At 46.6% G+C, this 14,081-nt stretch overlaps 1 protein-coding gene across 1 annotated transcript in view; it reads right to left on the bottom strand.

Annotated features, from left to right (window-relative positions):
- Positions 1-1,323: 1,323 nt before the first annotated feature.
- LOC8050681 (cytochrome P450 4V2) overlaps positions 1,324-14,081 on the bottom strand; it is a 97,050-nt gene continuing 84,292 nt past the window's right edge. Inside the window, exons 7-11 of the mRNA XM_042290864.1 lie at positions 12,599-12,781; positions 9,403-9,576; positions 6,169-6,235; positions 2,625-2,804; positions 1,324-1,503 (exon numbers count right to left, since the gene is read on the bottom strand). Of these exons, the coding sequence (XP_042146798.1) occupies positions 1,337-1,503; positions 2,625-2,804; positions 6,169-6,235; positions 9,403-9,576; positions 12,599-12,781 (771 nt within the window). The 3' untranslated portion in view covers positions 1,324-1,336. The remainder of the gene's footprint in view (positions 1,504-2,624; positions 2,805-6,168; positions 6,236-9,402; positions 9,577-12,598; positions 12,782-14,081) is intronic.

The raw sequence follows: 14,081 nt of genomic DNA, 5'->3' as shown, positions 1-14,081 counted from the left end.
GAGAGGGAGAATATTGGCAAGAGAAAGAAAACAGAACAGCAGCACACCGGCTTGTGCGCTGCGTATTTGCCGAGTCATTCGCTTCCTTGCAAATGCGACCGCCTAAATACAGGTTTGTGAAAATAATTATTTATCGTCGTCCCTTGGCTTATATATATAAGTTGTTGTTTTGTGTTGTTGTTTTCTGGAAAAGAGAGGGGGTTGATTGAGCGCTGGGGAGCACCCTGTAAAGAACAAGTGTTGCAGGTAACTTGCAAAAATAAAAGAGAAGAAAATAAAAAGTGAAAGCCGTTTACAACTCCCTGTAACACCGAATTAGAGCGCAGCTCTTGAGGAAGAGGAGGGAAGGGTACTGGGGGGGGGGTGAAGTGACCGGGGGGGTCACGTGACCTTGGGGGTCACGTGACGATGACGATGCGGATGTCGGTGACTTCATCAGTGACGTCACTGATGACGTCATCTGTGATGATGACAATGACGATGCGGATGCCGGTGACGTCACTGATGACGTCATCAGCGATGATGACGATGCGGATGACGGTGAGGTCATCAGTGATGATGACGATGCGGATGCCGGTGACGTCATCAGTGACGATGACGTCATCGGGGAGGTTACGTGACCTCGGGGGGGGGGGTCACGTGACCCTGGGGGTGGTCCCGTGACCTCGGGGGGTGTCACGTGACCCTGGGGGTCACGTGGCCTTGGGATGACCTTGGGGGGTCGCGTAACTTTGGGGTGACCTTGGTTACGCCGACGGCGACGCCGACGCCGCTCAAGCCGGGAACGGGCCCCTAAGAGCTGCGCTCTAAAATGTGAATAATAATTATAATAGTAATAATAAGGATGGCGATACAATAATAAATGAAATCTGATGCAGTATTCAACTTATCACCAGGAATAAGAACGGCCAGAGACATAAACTTTACCATTAAATCGAATATATAACCTTTGGGAAATTCGTGCTTAAGTTGGGAAGCCCTCCACACTACTACTCATAAAAAGGCTCGTATTAACACTAAATAAAGACATTCAAAGAACGCGAAAAAAAGTTTTTCTTTGTAGATTGCGCGTAGCTTTAATAATATATATTCATATACATGTAAAAATAACTCGTCGGCTATTCAGTGCACGTAAAAAACGGCGCATTCCAGTGTCAAGGGATTACCGTTAAATCCCGGATGTGCACCCACCCACAATGGAGGGGTAAAAAAAAGGTGAGGTGGGCGATCATTCGGGATATTGAGATACATCGGTTGCTCCTTGACAGAATTCGTTCAACCCGCAAATTGCCCTGCCAATAAAGTTCATAAAGTGGGGGTTTCACAGAGATAATCTTCAAAGCTTCTTTTTGGGCAGAAAATGCACATTGAGGGCATTGAGGGGCTTGAGGACCAGCTCCCACGTGATAAGGATGGTGTCCCTTTCATCGGGGCTGTGCAGACGGAAGTGGCGAAGAATTGTCGAAATCACTACCTTCTCCTCCATCATGGCGAACCGCTGACCTGGGGACGAAAAAAAAAAAAAAAAGCAGAGCACCAGATTCGTTTATATTGTCGCAGATGGAAACGGATCGACCACCGTAGAACTGAGAATAAGGTTTAATCAACGAACTTGTGCCAGAAACAAAAAGGAAGAATACGCGTCCAGAAAACAGCAGCGAGCGTCGGTTTCGGCGTGACCGCTGGCTAACGCGGGAGTGCCGAAAGTGAGTCGGCAAGGCCAAGCTCGACTCCTTATGTACAACGCTCAGTATCTCAAATATTCGACCTAGAATGATCGGGAGGTGAGCTAGGGCAAGGCTTTGCGGTTGTTCTTCGTAAAAATCTGTGGTGTTGCCTCACGCATTACCTCACAGAATGGAGCATACAGGGCGTTTTAGCACGGAATGTGTTTTATCTGCAGAATTTCGTGAAAAACCGTCATAAAGCACAGTCACGAAGAGCCGCCAAGAACTGTGGCATCCCATGATATTATGACGTCTTGCGACACCAAGCTGTTGCGTGACACCTTGGTATCGTGTGGCTTCACAGTCATGTGACCCCACGCGTTCACGTGACGTCACACAGAGATAACATGTGCTTGGTAGATTCACATTTTGCGTTCTCGTCTTTGTCAGCATGATTGAGCTAAGTGTAACGTTTTATTGCGACCAGAATTAAAAAAATAAAAAAATGATCTTGCCTTAGGGTGCTTTAGGTTTACGTTAGAGGCCCTGGGGGCCACAAGTAAAGAGACGAAATCGGATAGTTAGTTCGCTAATTCACTAGAAAGGTTTGATTATGAAGTTGTCAGTTCTTGGGGAGATTGAATTTGGAGAAGGTAAGTGACGTTCGACTTCATTATAGTCTAGTCGTGACGTGAAATTTGGATTACAATATTTGTATTGGGCATTATGGGACGAATCATATCATATGTGTACACGATTTTGAGCCAAAACTAATCCGGCGAGGATCACCCTTGATGTCGCGGAGTGAAGTTATGGGGTCATGCGATACCATGATGTTTCGCGAAGTCCCTTTCTTCGCTAAGTTTAGTAGGGAAATGCACGAACGGACAAACTTCTGGGATAAGGGGGTTTCCAATGTCGCTCGATGGACTTTCGGAAAGTCTCTGTAAAGCTCACCGATGCAGTTTCGAGGTCCGGCCGAAAACGGCACGTAGGCGTAGGCCGGCCTGCCGACGCTGTTCTCGGGGAAGAACCGCTCGGGGCGGAACTCCTCTGGCTCGGGGAACCACCGTTCGTCCCGGTGCAGGGTGTACATGAACAGCGCCAATGTGGTTCCGGGGGGAATCTGGTAGCCCGCTGCACACACGACGTAAGACAATCGGGATCCACGGCGTCTTTGCCAACTTCCTCCGCACTATACACGTTTGCAAGTGCGGTCTCGTGCGCCGCCATCTTGTCCTGTGGGGTGCGCTTGGGCGCGGCCATAATCCAATTATGGCGCCTTAGCAAAGCTTCGTAATCGGATTAGGACGCGTCCAAGCGCACCCCAGCAAGCAAGATGGCAGCGCCCTGAAGCAGGACTTCCAAACGTGTATACCACAACTCGCTGTTTACAAACAAAGCCGGCCTTAGCCCACGTATACGGCATGGCACCGTATACGACGTAGAAACCAGACGCGCGAAATGCGCAGCGTCTGCGCCATGCCGACAGCAGCCCCCTTCGCAACGGCGTGACGTAAGAATCGCCTGTTTTGTCTACATTCGTTTGCAAGTACGGCCCCTGGGCGCCGCCATGTTGCTGCTGGTGTGGGTAGATCATCTGATAGCCAAGCATTGCTGAGGTGTGCCCACGGCGCACCGCCTCAACAATGCTTGACTATCAGACGACCTACCTACACTAGCGGAGAGATGACGGCGCCTAGGGGCCGTACTTGCAAACGTCTATAGACATCACCGTACGTCATGGACGTACATCGTACGAAAGACACGGTGTTCGCTGTGGTCATTATGAGAAGCATTTTTCGAAGCATTTTTGCCTCGTGGAGGGGTGTACGCTTCGAAGGCGTCTGGAGACAGTTTGCGTATGGCCAATATGCGACCGTCGTCCAAGGAGTTGAGACAGGCGTCCCACAGTATAAAGTTTTAGGGAACCGTGTTTGCACATCCGATATGATACGATGAGCCCTCCGGTACGAAATGCGCATGCGCTAGGCTCCCATATGCGCAGTTCTTACCGGAAGGCCCACCGTAACGTATCGGATGTCCAAAAACGGCTCCCTAAAACTCTCTGATGTCTGCAGGCCGTCTTTTGTGGGATGTATATTAGTGGTGTGACGGCGACTCTACGAGACATCTATTCAATTCCTCGGTGGTCAGCCAAACACTCAAATCGTCTTATGCTTTTTCAAACCCTCGTAGATTTTTTTCTCTACTTTAGTATATACGCCTTGCACCCACGGAGCAGACTGAATCTGTAAATGACATTATGTTTTTTGGTTCAAAGCACTATACACTTTTTTGTGTTTTTGTGTAGTTGCGTCGCTATCTTGAATCCTGTAACTTCCGGTATGAAACGAAACAACGGAATGTGTTCACGTTTTTATCGCAGCTGCCGATCCTTCCTGTTTTTCCTCTTTTATGTGTTCTTTACTTGTTCCGAGTTTTGCTTTAATTTCGTCACCCATTCCAGATGTCTGAGGTTTAAGTGACCGCGAACGAGGGTTCACGGAAAAGGTCTTCTATACCTTATACGGCGCACATTTAGGCGGCGGCTTTGATAACCTCTTGCGCATCTCTTTTTTTCGGGGGATGGCTGGCTGTTTTTCGCTGTTTATGTACATATATATATATATATATATATATATATATATATATATATATATATATATATATATATATATATATATATATATATATATATATATATAGGATTTCGGCACAAGGATTTGCCCTTTATGTTTTCTGGGGTGACTCAGTTCAATGAACCAAAGGTGTTTTGTGTTTCTTTTTTCGATATCGCTAAATGGTGGTATACGTTACCTCATGTTTGCGTGCATTTTTAGCAGTTCTACGCGATAGCTCTTACAGGAAGTACCTGAGACAATCGTGGTCAGAACTAACTGACCGCTGTTCTGGCACCGGCTGTGGCGGGACACGGGCTGTGGCCCGGATACAGTTAAGAGTTGAGCAATGTTTCGTCACCAACGCTGTTAAAGCAGCTGGCGCGAGGATAGGGTTTAATTTTGCAGAATATTTGCACGCGTTCTTGTGCAAACGAAACCACCCGAACGAACCCGATCGCCGATGGTTCGGCTGTCAGCGAGCACATGCCGACCGTGGCCAAAGTGCTTGTGTCCAAACTGCAAGCCGTATGCAACCTACGATGCGCCTTTAAACTGTAACACTGAGTGAAATCGAGATAAAATCAAACGTAGCGACAGTCTCGCTTCTGGCTTCTCGATCTCGCGAGCAGGTTCTATTCCGTCTGCGTGATACGCTATAGTCTGATCTCACCAAGCGTTCCGCGCAAGCGTGAAGCCGCCATAATTTTAGTTCACAAAAGGCAATCTGCAGCGCATGAGGCTGTTCGTGGTCTGCACTCGCAGAGGTCCAGCGAGGTTGTGGCACGTGCAGAAAGACTAAAGTTCCCTCAATGCATTGCAGCAGCGGTGGCGTACCCAAACTGGCGAGTGAAATCGGGTGTATCTCAAAACGTCCCATTAGCATTTGAACCTTGCACGTTTCGACCCATTCTCATTTGGTCCTTCTCGTTTGAACCTTCTCATAAGATCCGAATCGTGTTTTTCGTGACTGGACCCATTCTCATTTCGCCCGTTCGCACTACGACTGAATGGCACTAGTTCGGCACGCTTCTAATTACGTCGCTATGCCTTCGCGGCTTTGTTGATGAGCCTTACCTTGCTTGAGCCCCCAACATACCATCAATTATATGTTATACATAGAGGTACACATTGACGCCTGCTTTTCTTCCTCTACGCAAATGAGAGAGAAAAAAAGATTGATGAACATTTAATTTGGAAACGTTGATTGGAACAGAAATAGCATACATAATAGCAGTGGTTCTTCAACCATTGATGTTCCGCGGACCCCTTGTAGAAAGGCGGAGATGATGGAGGACCCCGTTCGGGGTGAGGGGAATAGAAAGGTATAGGTTATCATGATAATGATTTAATAAATGGATATAACTAATTGCTAATGTGAAATGGACTTATCTCATTGACATACACACGAGAGTACTATCCCGAAAATTGGAACGTGTCGCCTCAACGTGAAGAAAGACAACTAATATTGCCGTGCCTGACTGATGAGACAGTGCTTCGCAGAGACCCCTAGGATGCCTTCGCAGACTTCCTTTTGAGAACCAGTACCGACAGCAGTGCCACCGCAGCGGCGTGACATGAGAGTGCGGAGCGCAAGTTTGTCCGCTATTTGCGCAGTGGTTGCAGTGACATCAGAACGCCGAGCTCTGATTGGCCATGATGAGAAAGATAGTGAGTAGACCTCAATGCTAAGCTGCTTTGAGGTCTACAAACTATTCTCCCAATCGAAGCCAATCTGAGCATGGCGTTCTGACGTCACCGAAACCCCTGCGCAAGAAGCAGACAAACTTACGCTCTCCGTTGAGTTGGTGTATACTCCCAGATTGCACCTCGACGTGCTTCCCATGGAACTGGCATGGGAGAACTCCGAGAAACCTCACCTATTTCCATGTCTTCATCCGTACGCCTAGCCACAATGGGCACTGGAGGGTACAGCCTGTGACTTTCCTAATAAAATACAAAACGAAGAACGAAATCAGTCATTGACATGCGGTTTCTATATTGCGAGTGAAAGTTGCTGATGCGAAAATAGCAGACATGTACGGACAAGAAATGATAACGTCTATTAAGGTCCTGTGCTTTTATAGAGTCACGCGCAATCTCACAAAGTGCTGGAATCGAACAAGACGTGGTCGCCATTTCTATTATAAGGACAGTCGTAATTGTTTGAGCGTGCATGGCTCGTTTTTTATCGTTTGCTTTCAATAATAAGCTTTTTATACGGCAACACAAGTCAAAAGCAGAATCGGTCATTTGCACTACCTTAAGCGAGGAACAGATATGAGAGCAAGAACCTTGTTGCATCACACCGCTGAACGGCGTCACATATAGCGACCATTGCTGTAGAAGTCAAACGCACAATCGTGCGATGCAGCCCGGACACAATATTGGAGATTTTTGCGCTTTTCTCAAATAGAGTTGCGTAGAACACTATATTTCAATAGTAAGTTAATGTCCCACATAAGCACCACATTTCAACGCACAAACAGATTTGATCATAGGCTTCCAACCGTCAAACAATTCATAAAAAAAAGGGTTACATTTTGACGCTTCGACAGTGTTTAGATCTGAATTTGCACTATATATGTCGCTTGCAAGCACGAACAAAACTTTTAAACATTTTGGTCACAGGCGTGCTTCACTCATGGAACAGAAAATTCCAGTAACCTTTACTAAGGTGGTGATTTGGGTGAGTTGGTATAAATTAGTTACGGTGAAAAACAATTCAAAAACGAAGACCACGGGAAAAAACAAACAGAGAAAGAAAGAGAGAAAGAGATAACTGTTGAAAAGACAGGAAAAGGAACAAACACGACAGCTTTGTCCTGTCGTGTTTGCTCCTTCTCATCGTTTTTATTTTTTAGCTGCTCTTCACCACCAATAACCTTCGACAGAAGATGAATATGCGCCAAGAAAATTATACAGAAGTTGTTGACTGCGAAGGGCACCAAAGTCAAGTTTTAGGACAGCGTAAACAATTTTCTTGCGTGCTCAAAGAAATCTCGTCATCGGCATTCGCCGATCGAGAACCCGGTTTCGGTTCGGCAGATTCGCACTGGCGACCACGCTATTTCTCTGCGTATGCTCAGAGATTGATTCTGCGTGTGGTATTCTAAAACTCACTATTGATCAGGCGATTTGGCGCTTGTGAGAGTACAGCTCAATGCAGTAAAGTTGACATTTGGGCTAAACAAACAAACAAATTACTCGTTAGTTGTTAATACAGCAGGAGTTAAGTCTGCCAGGACATGAGGACATTGTTACCCAATCCAGATAAGCAAGTTAGCCAGTGCAGTACGACTGCTAGCCTGGGCTTTTTAACGTGCACCGCGCAGTAGTGATGCGCGACCGCACGCCAGTACGATGCTCATCCAGATCGAAACGGGCAGGGGTGGGGATTAAACCCAAGATCGGAAAAGAGTGCCACTCACAACTATGTTTATTGACAGGGAAAGAAATAGAAAGAAGACAGAATTATCCACCGCAGACACGTGCATCTACCACCAGCCCCGCTAATGATAGTGGCTCGTTGATCCAGGCTCGCGTGGGGCCTTTATTGTCTGTTGAAGGAATTATCTTTCCTTGTTTGACACCGTCACGTATTCTGCACTAATACAGTTCCTGTCCTCACTGAGGATGTGGAAGGCCCCAGCACCTCGCGGGTCAATATGTCATTTCTCCTCCCCAAAATTATTGTCTCGCCGAATAACGATCTACATGTGCACGATCCCTACAATGGATCGGAAGATTTCCACCGACTATGGCCTTCCAGGAGTAATCATGCTCACGGGGTCGATTATTGACGGGTCTGCCCCTTTGGCCTATGTAGCTCTTGCAACACAAAAGTGTTATTTTATATACGACGCCCGAAGCACATGGAAGGAATTGCTTTGCATGCTTCTGCAAAACGTTCTGCCTTCATAGGCAGCCAGCTTCGGTATGCAAGTCGAGAGGCTAAGAAAAGCTGGCTATTCGTCATCCCTATATTGGCTGATGTGGCAAACGCTCTGGTGAAAAAGCAAAAGGCTACCAGACCATCAAAACCAGTGTCGAGAAAACAAGGCCAGTGGTAATACCATACCTGAACAGGATGTCCCATAATTTAAAGAACATTAAAAGCCGGTATGGAATCAGATCAGTTTCTTCAGCACCGCTAAAACAAATAGTCAAATTGGCCCTAGAGTGAATGCGCATGCTGAGGATACCACAAAACACAAGTGCACCAAGAAGCATGCAAAACAATTTTCTCCACGCGCTTTAGGCGTCGTATATAAGATACCACTTTCGTGTGGCAAGAGCTGCATAGTCCAAACGGGCAGATGCCCCAATCATGGAATCCGTGAGCATGATCACTCCTTGAAGGCTACCGTGGGCGGACATCTTCCTATCCGTTGTAGGCAGTGCACATGCAGACCGTTATTCGGCGAGACGAGCATTTTTGGTAGGAACAACGATCGACAAATTGACCCGCGAGGTGCTGGAGGCCTTCCACATCCTCTGAGGACAGGAACTCTTATTAGTGAACTCTAAAAAAAAAGCCCGTGCGTCTGCTTTCCCGCAAAACACTCGGAGAGACAATCATCGCAACCTACGGAGGCAGCTCAATCAGCGAACGACGATGCCGAAACATATGTTTATACAAAAAAAAGCAGTCTGAGTTGTGACATTTAGCAATCCAGAACGTCGCACTTGCATTGCTCAATGTCACAGCTCAGACTGCGTTTTTTAGTCTAAACATACGTTTCGGCATCGTCCTTCGCTGAGCTGCCTCCGGAAGTTGCGGATATTGGCTCTCCGAGGTGTTGTGCGGGAAAGTAAACGCACGGGCTTTTCTTAGAGTGTGTAGAATCCGTGACGCTATCCAACAAGGAAAGAGAATTCCTTCAACAGACAATGAAGACCCGACACGAGCCTGCATCAACAAGATACCATCATTTGCGGGGCCGGTGGTAGATGCACGTGTCCGCGGTGGATCATTCTGTCTTCTTATTTCTATTTCATTTCCTGTCAGTAAGCATAATTGTGAGTGGCGCTCTTTTCTGGCCTGTTCGTCTTCTCTCTACTTCGTGCGCTAAATACCACAATATGACAGCTCAATGCGTGCACAAATGTACCTTGATGACGCATTCCAGGTACTTCATCTGCTTCAGATCTTCTTCGGTGGCCGGGCGGGTCCTGTCCTCACCAAAGATGGCATCCAGCTCTTGGTGAACTTTTTCCTGCGCCTCCTTGTAGAGTCCGAGCAGGTACAAGGTGAAGGAGAGGCCGACGGAGGTCGTATCGTGACCCTGCGTCAAATTCACACTCACACATAGGGATAGCGTTGTCACGCGTGCTGGACGCAAGGTGATACGACTCAAGCGCCACCTTGATTTGTCCCGCAAAGAAGGGGTGTTTGATTTCCAGGATTGTGCGAATCGTGGCCTTCCCATTGCAAGCGGGACATCTACGACATACCGACTCTCTCTCTCTCTCTCTCTGCATTGTTGACGCCGGGGATGACGCTGTGCTATTCGATTCGAACCAGTATTCGCCACGCCCCTATCGATTTTCTTCCCTCCCCCTTTTAGAGCGCAGCTCTTAGGCGCCCGTTTCCGGCTTGAGCGGCGTCGGCGTCGCCGTCGGCGTAACCGCGCAGTGCATTATGGGTAAATTTCCCTGCTAAATTTGGCTGGGAAATTTTTCAGCTAAATTTAGCGGAAAAATTTCCCCGCTGAATTTAGCGGAAAATTTTCCCGTAAATGGGAGGCGAACAAGATAGGAGGAGGGAGCCTCCTCTCCATACCTTCCCCCTCCTCCTCAAGAGCTGCGCTCTAATTTGACGTTACAGGGGATTGTAAACGTCTTTAATTTTTTCCTTTTCGTTTTTGACTACTTCGCGCTGTTTAGCATTTGGACCCTTTCCCAAATGTAGTGCCATCTGATGGTTCGACTAGTACTTATAAACCTTAGCCTATGGTGGTAATGAAAATGTAGTCTGTTGCAACATAACATCTTGAGCGTAATTAGCTCCGCAACCAGTTCGAGCATTACCTTGGACGGGCTAGAAAGGGAAGTGGGGAGATTGCGCGGGTAAGAGCGGTACCGCGATTTGTGGCCGCTCATATATCAATACAAAAGACATGCGGTGTTCTTTGTAGACATTCCTGCTGACAGTATTATGTGCAGACACATCTCAATCATGTTCGAGACATGTATAGTGAAATATGTATGCTTCGGACATGTCTGCAGATAGTTTTTGTCTGACCAATGTGACATCATACAAGGAAGACAGTCTCTGCAGACTGTATTTTGCGTATGATGTATTAGCAGTCTGACTGCGGCTTTCCCCTTTAAGGCTAGAAGAGAGGAATATACTGACGTAAATGAGCCCATATCGAACATTTAATTACACTCTGAGGAGCTATTGATTAGCCCTAAGCAGGAACATAACCCCTCATATTTCTTGTACGTTTGTTCACTGCCATGTTTTTTTTATTTATTTCATAATACTATCAGTCCCCCAGTGGGGACTATGATAGGAGTGTTTGATTTAAAATGCTATTAAAAGAAAAATCAGTTGGTTTTTGCCCTTGTGGCGCTACTACCAGCTTACGGGTAGTATCACGGTGATAGTTTTCCTGCCAGATTACAGGTGGTATCATAGGGGCATCATAGTGATAGTGACAGGTGGTATTCTGGTGACACACAAGTAATAGAGCTTGAAACCACTCTAGGCAGCTGGGATAGCTGGAAGAAGCCAGCGATCACCACCCCTTACGTCTTTGGCCCACCGTGTACTTGCATAACACTTCGGCGCACGCGCAGCAAAAGCTCACGGAAGACAACAAGCGCGTGCTAAAGGCGGAGTTATTTTTTCCTTCAGTATTATGTTGCAACATAATAAGTACACCGTGTCCCCCCTTTCTCTTAAAAAAAAAAGAAAATAATTGTTTTTGCTCTCTTACTGGAAAAATAAACTGCCATCTCCGGAAGCTCACACTCCGGCCAAATGTAGCGCTAGCGGTCCGAAACAGATGGCCCGTTTTCCCATTGAAACTTTTCATAAAATCAGATTTTATGAAAATGTCATTGGGAAAATGGGGTCCGTTCTCGGTAACTGGTTACATTCAGCTCTATGTGTTCGAGGGCTCTGTCCGCCGCCATTTTCCTATTGAAAATTTCAGAAAATCTCTTATGACTTTTGAATCAGAAAACGTTTAGTCCTGAAACTTTGGCATCTGGTTCCCACCGCTTGCGGAGAATCAGTGTTCGGCGATGCGCAGTATATTTTTGCGAGAAAAAGAAATCGGTATTTCTTTTATTTTTTTTTTTTGAGCCGGAGCTGGATTCTGCATTTAGTTTGGTGCCGTTACTCTTGTACGACATCGATAGACGACATAGAGTACTTGATCGTACAATTCTTTCTCGATTTCTTTCGGTTTGGATGGTGACAAGCAAACAACCGGCGGTATGAAGCGCTGTCCCCCATAAACCTTTTAAAAACTCTCTACATCAAGGTGCTTTATATCCGACTAGAGTCCCTCCCAAAGACTAGAGCTTCCGGTGGAAGCTTTGAGTACTGGCAACACTGATCTCTATGGGTATTTGCTGGATCGCGTTTGACCAGCTCAACCTATGGACGGGAATACGTCCACGGCCGGCCATCTTTTTGGTAGAGTCATATTATCTCTAGCCATCATAGTAATATGGCGGACAGCGCTATGACGGTATGCTGCCATAAAAATAGCCGTGCATCTAGTACACTGTACCGTGGTTGTTCGACGATGCAGATTCTTGAAACCCGGCTTGAACGGTAGCCTTATCTTTGAGGACCCGGCGAAAGTTCTACGAAAGCGCAGCACCGGGGGAAAACAACGCAGCTCGCATCGAAAGCAGACTCAGTACCGGCGTATGCTTTCGATGCTTCTTTAGATGCGACTTTCGATGCGTGCTGTGCTGCTTTTCCCCGGTGCTGCGATTTCGTGAAATTTTCACCGGGTCCTCAAAGATCGAGCTACCGTTCACGCTGGGTTTCAACAGTATGTTTCGTCAAACAATTTCAATCAAGAACTAAATATAACCAACGGCTATTTTTGCCGCAACGCTGTCTACCACAGATGGATAGTGGCTGCACCAGCTGTACACTGGCTAGAGGTAATATAACTCTACCAAAAAAATGGCCGCCAGTGGCCGCATTCACGGAGCGGGCAAACGCAAGCAAATAGACATGAGATCAGTGACTGGCTGTCTCGTTACCTATGAAGAGACAAAAAATTTTAAGCACAAATGTGATAGACAGACTCGAATCAGAAAACGAAGGTCGCATACCTCGAACATGAAGGTGTCCACTTCTTCGCGGATGCCTTCTTCTGTGAATCGTTGGTCACGCATATGGCAAGACAACAAGAGGTCCAGGAACGCGAGGCGCTTGACACCGCGTGCCGTTTTCTCCGACGTCACATCCACGATCTCTGGAGTTTCCACGTAATTCTCCTTTCGTGTGCGGATAATCTAAAAAAGAAAAGCGAGTTTTATTTGTTTTATTGCGTCAGGGAAAGGCACCAGTTGTGGAAAAATCTCCTGTATTGGCCCATTACTTAATTCCTCAAGGTGATCATTGCCACTTCTGTGGCCAAACAGCAGAAGTCAGCGTGTTCTTTTGTACAAGATCATTCTTCTGATCCCTCTGCACGGAATTTTCATTTCAGTAACGCAAGTTTGTTACGACACGTTAGGAAATGCAGCGCTCTGGCTAATTACATGTTCACTGAAACGCAAGGCTATAATTTTAAGGAAGTGACCCTATTTGACTGACCACTATCGACCACCAAAGGTATGGTGTCATCCCTGAGTTGATGTCTATACGTATAGACCCTTTTTTTGTTTCGACTTCCGGTTTTTCCTTATCCGAACACCTCATTGCCAAAACGCTTTCCGGTGTCGGAATTAACGTGTTGCTGTTCGTGGAATTGTACTTTGTGTCAAATCGTGTTTAGTGTTGCTGTGCAGAGGTAAATCCTGCCAAAACGTCCCGTATTCTGCTTACCGATGCACTGTCCGATTCCGAGAAACTGTAAACCTACTCTCACAAATCATTTTGTTTTGTTCTCTGTGCGATAAACATCGCTGTCGTCACCGTCGCACATGGTTGGTGATGTGATCATGTTTTGCAGATCGTTTCGTCAACACTTCGATCTCCCACCGACAAATCGTTTGATCAAACAAAGCCCGCGTTCGTTTCATCGACACGCCTTGCGACGTTTTGTTGACAGCTTACTTTCACAACAGTTCGCCTCAGCCTAGCTTGTCTTGGCTTAGATGAGAATTACAGATTAACCTTGGTCAACTTGGGTTAGCTTAGATTATTAGGTTAGGTTATGTTAAATTAGTTTTAACTTTATACAAGCACGCTCGACTACTTCGCATCAGGTTACCCTTCCCGTTAACTTAATCTTCGCATGCACGTCAGGTTAATCTTCGCAAGCCAGTTGTTCGAGCACGGTCAGTGTTTTCAGCACATCGGATATATTTCATGCTATAATTTCCGCCAGTGAAGTGATGGAATCGACGAAACGACACAGTGTCGATGAAACGTGTGTCTCCTAAACGATTCTGACTCCCATAAAAAAAAATGAAGGACGCTTAAGCTTCGCTTTTAAAAGTGGAACGCGATAGCGTTATCGAGCCCCCGTTCGCATTGCCTTCTCATCTTCTTCTCATGCTCTTCCTTCCAGTGAGCATGAAGTGCGGCGAACGTGGCCTAGTCAGCAGCGGGATTCGAGCCGAGGACCAAAGGGTCGTGGGTTCGAAT

Source organism: Ixodes scapularis, unplaced genomic scaffold (assembly GCF_016920785.2).
Source record: "Ixodes scapularis isolate PalLabHiFi unplaced genomic scaffold, ASM1692078v2 PGA_scaffold1__304_contigs__length_218370807, whole genome shotgun sequence".
Taxonomy (NCBI): Eukaryota; Metazoa; Arthropoda; class Arachnida; order Ixodida; family Ixodidae; genus Ixodes; species Ixodes scapularis.
The sequence above is the reverse complement of the archived record's forward strand: the minus strand, read 5'-3'. Positions and strand labels throughout refer to the sequence as shown.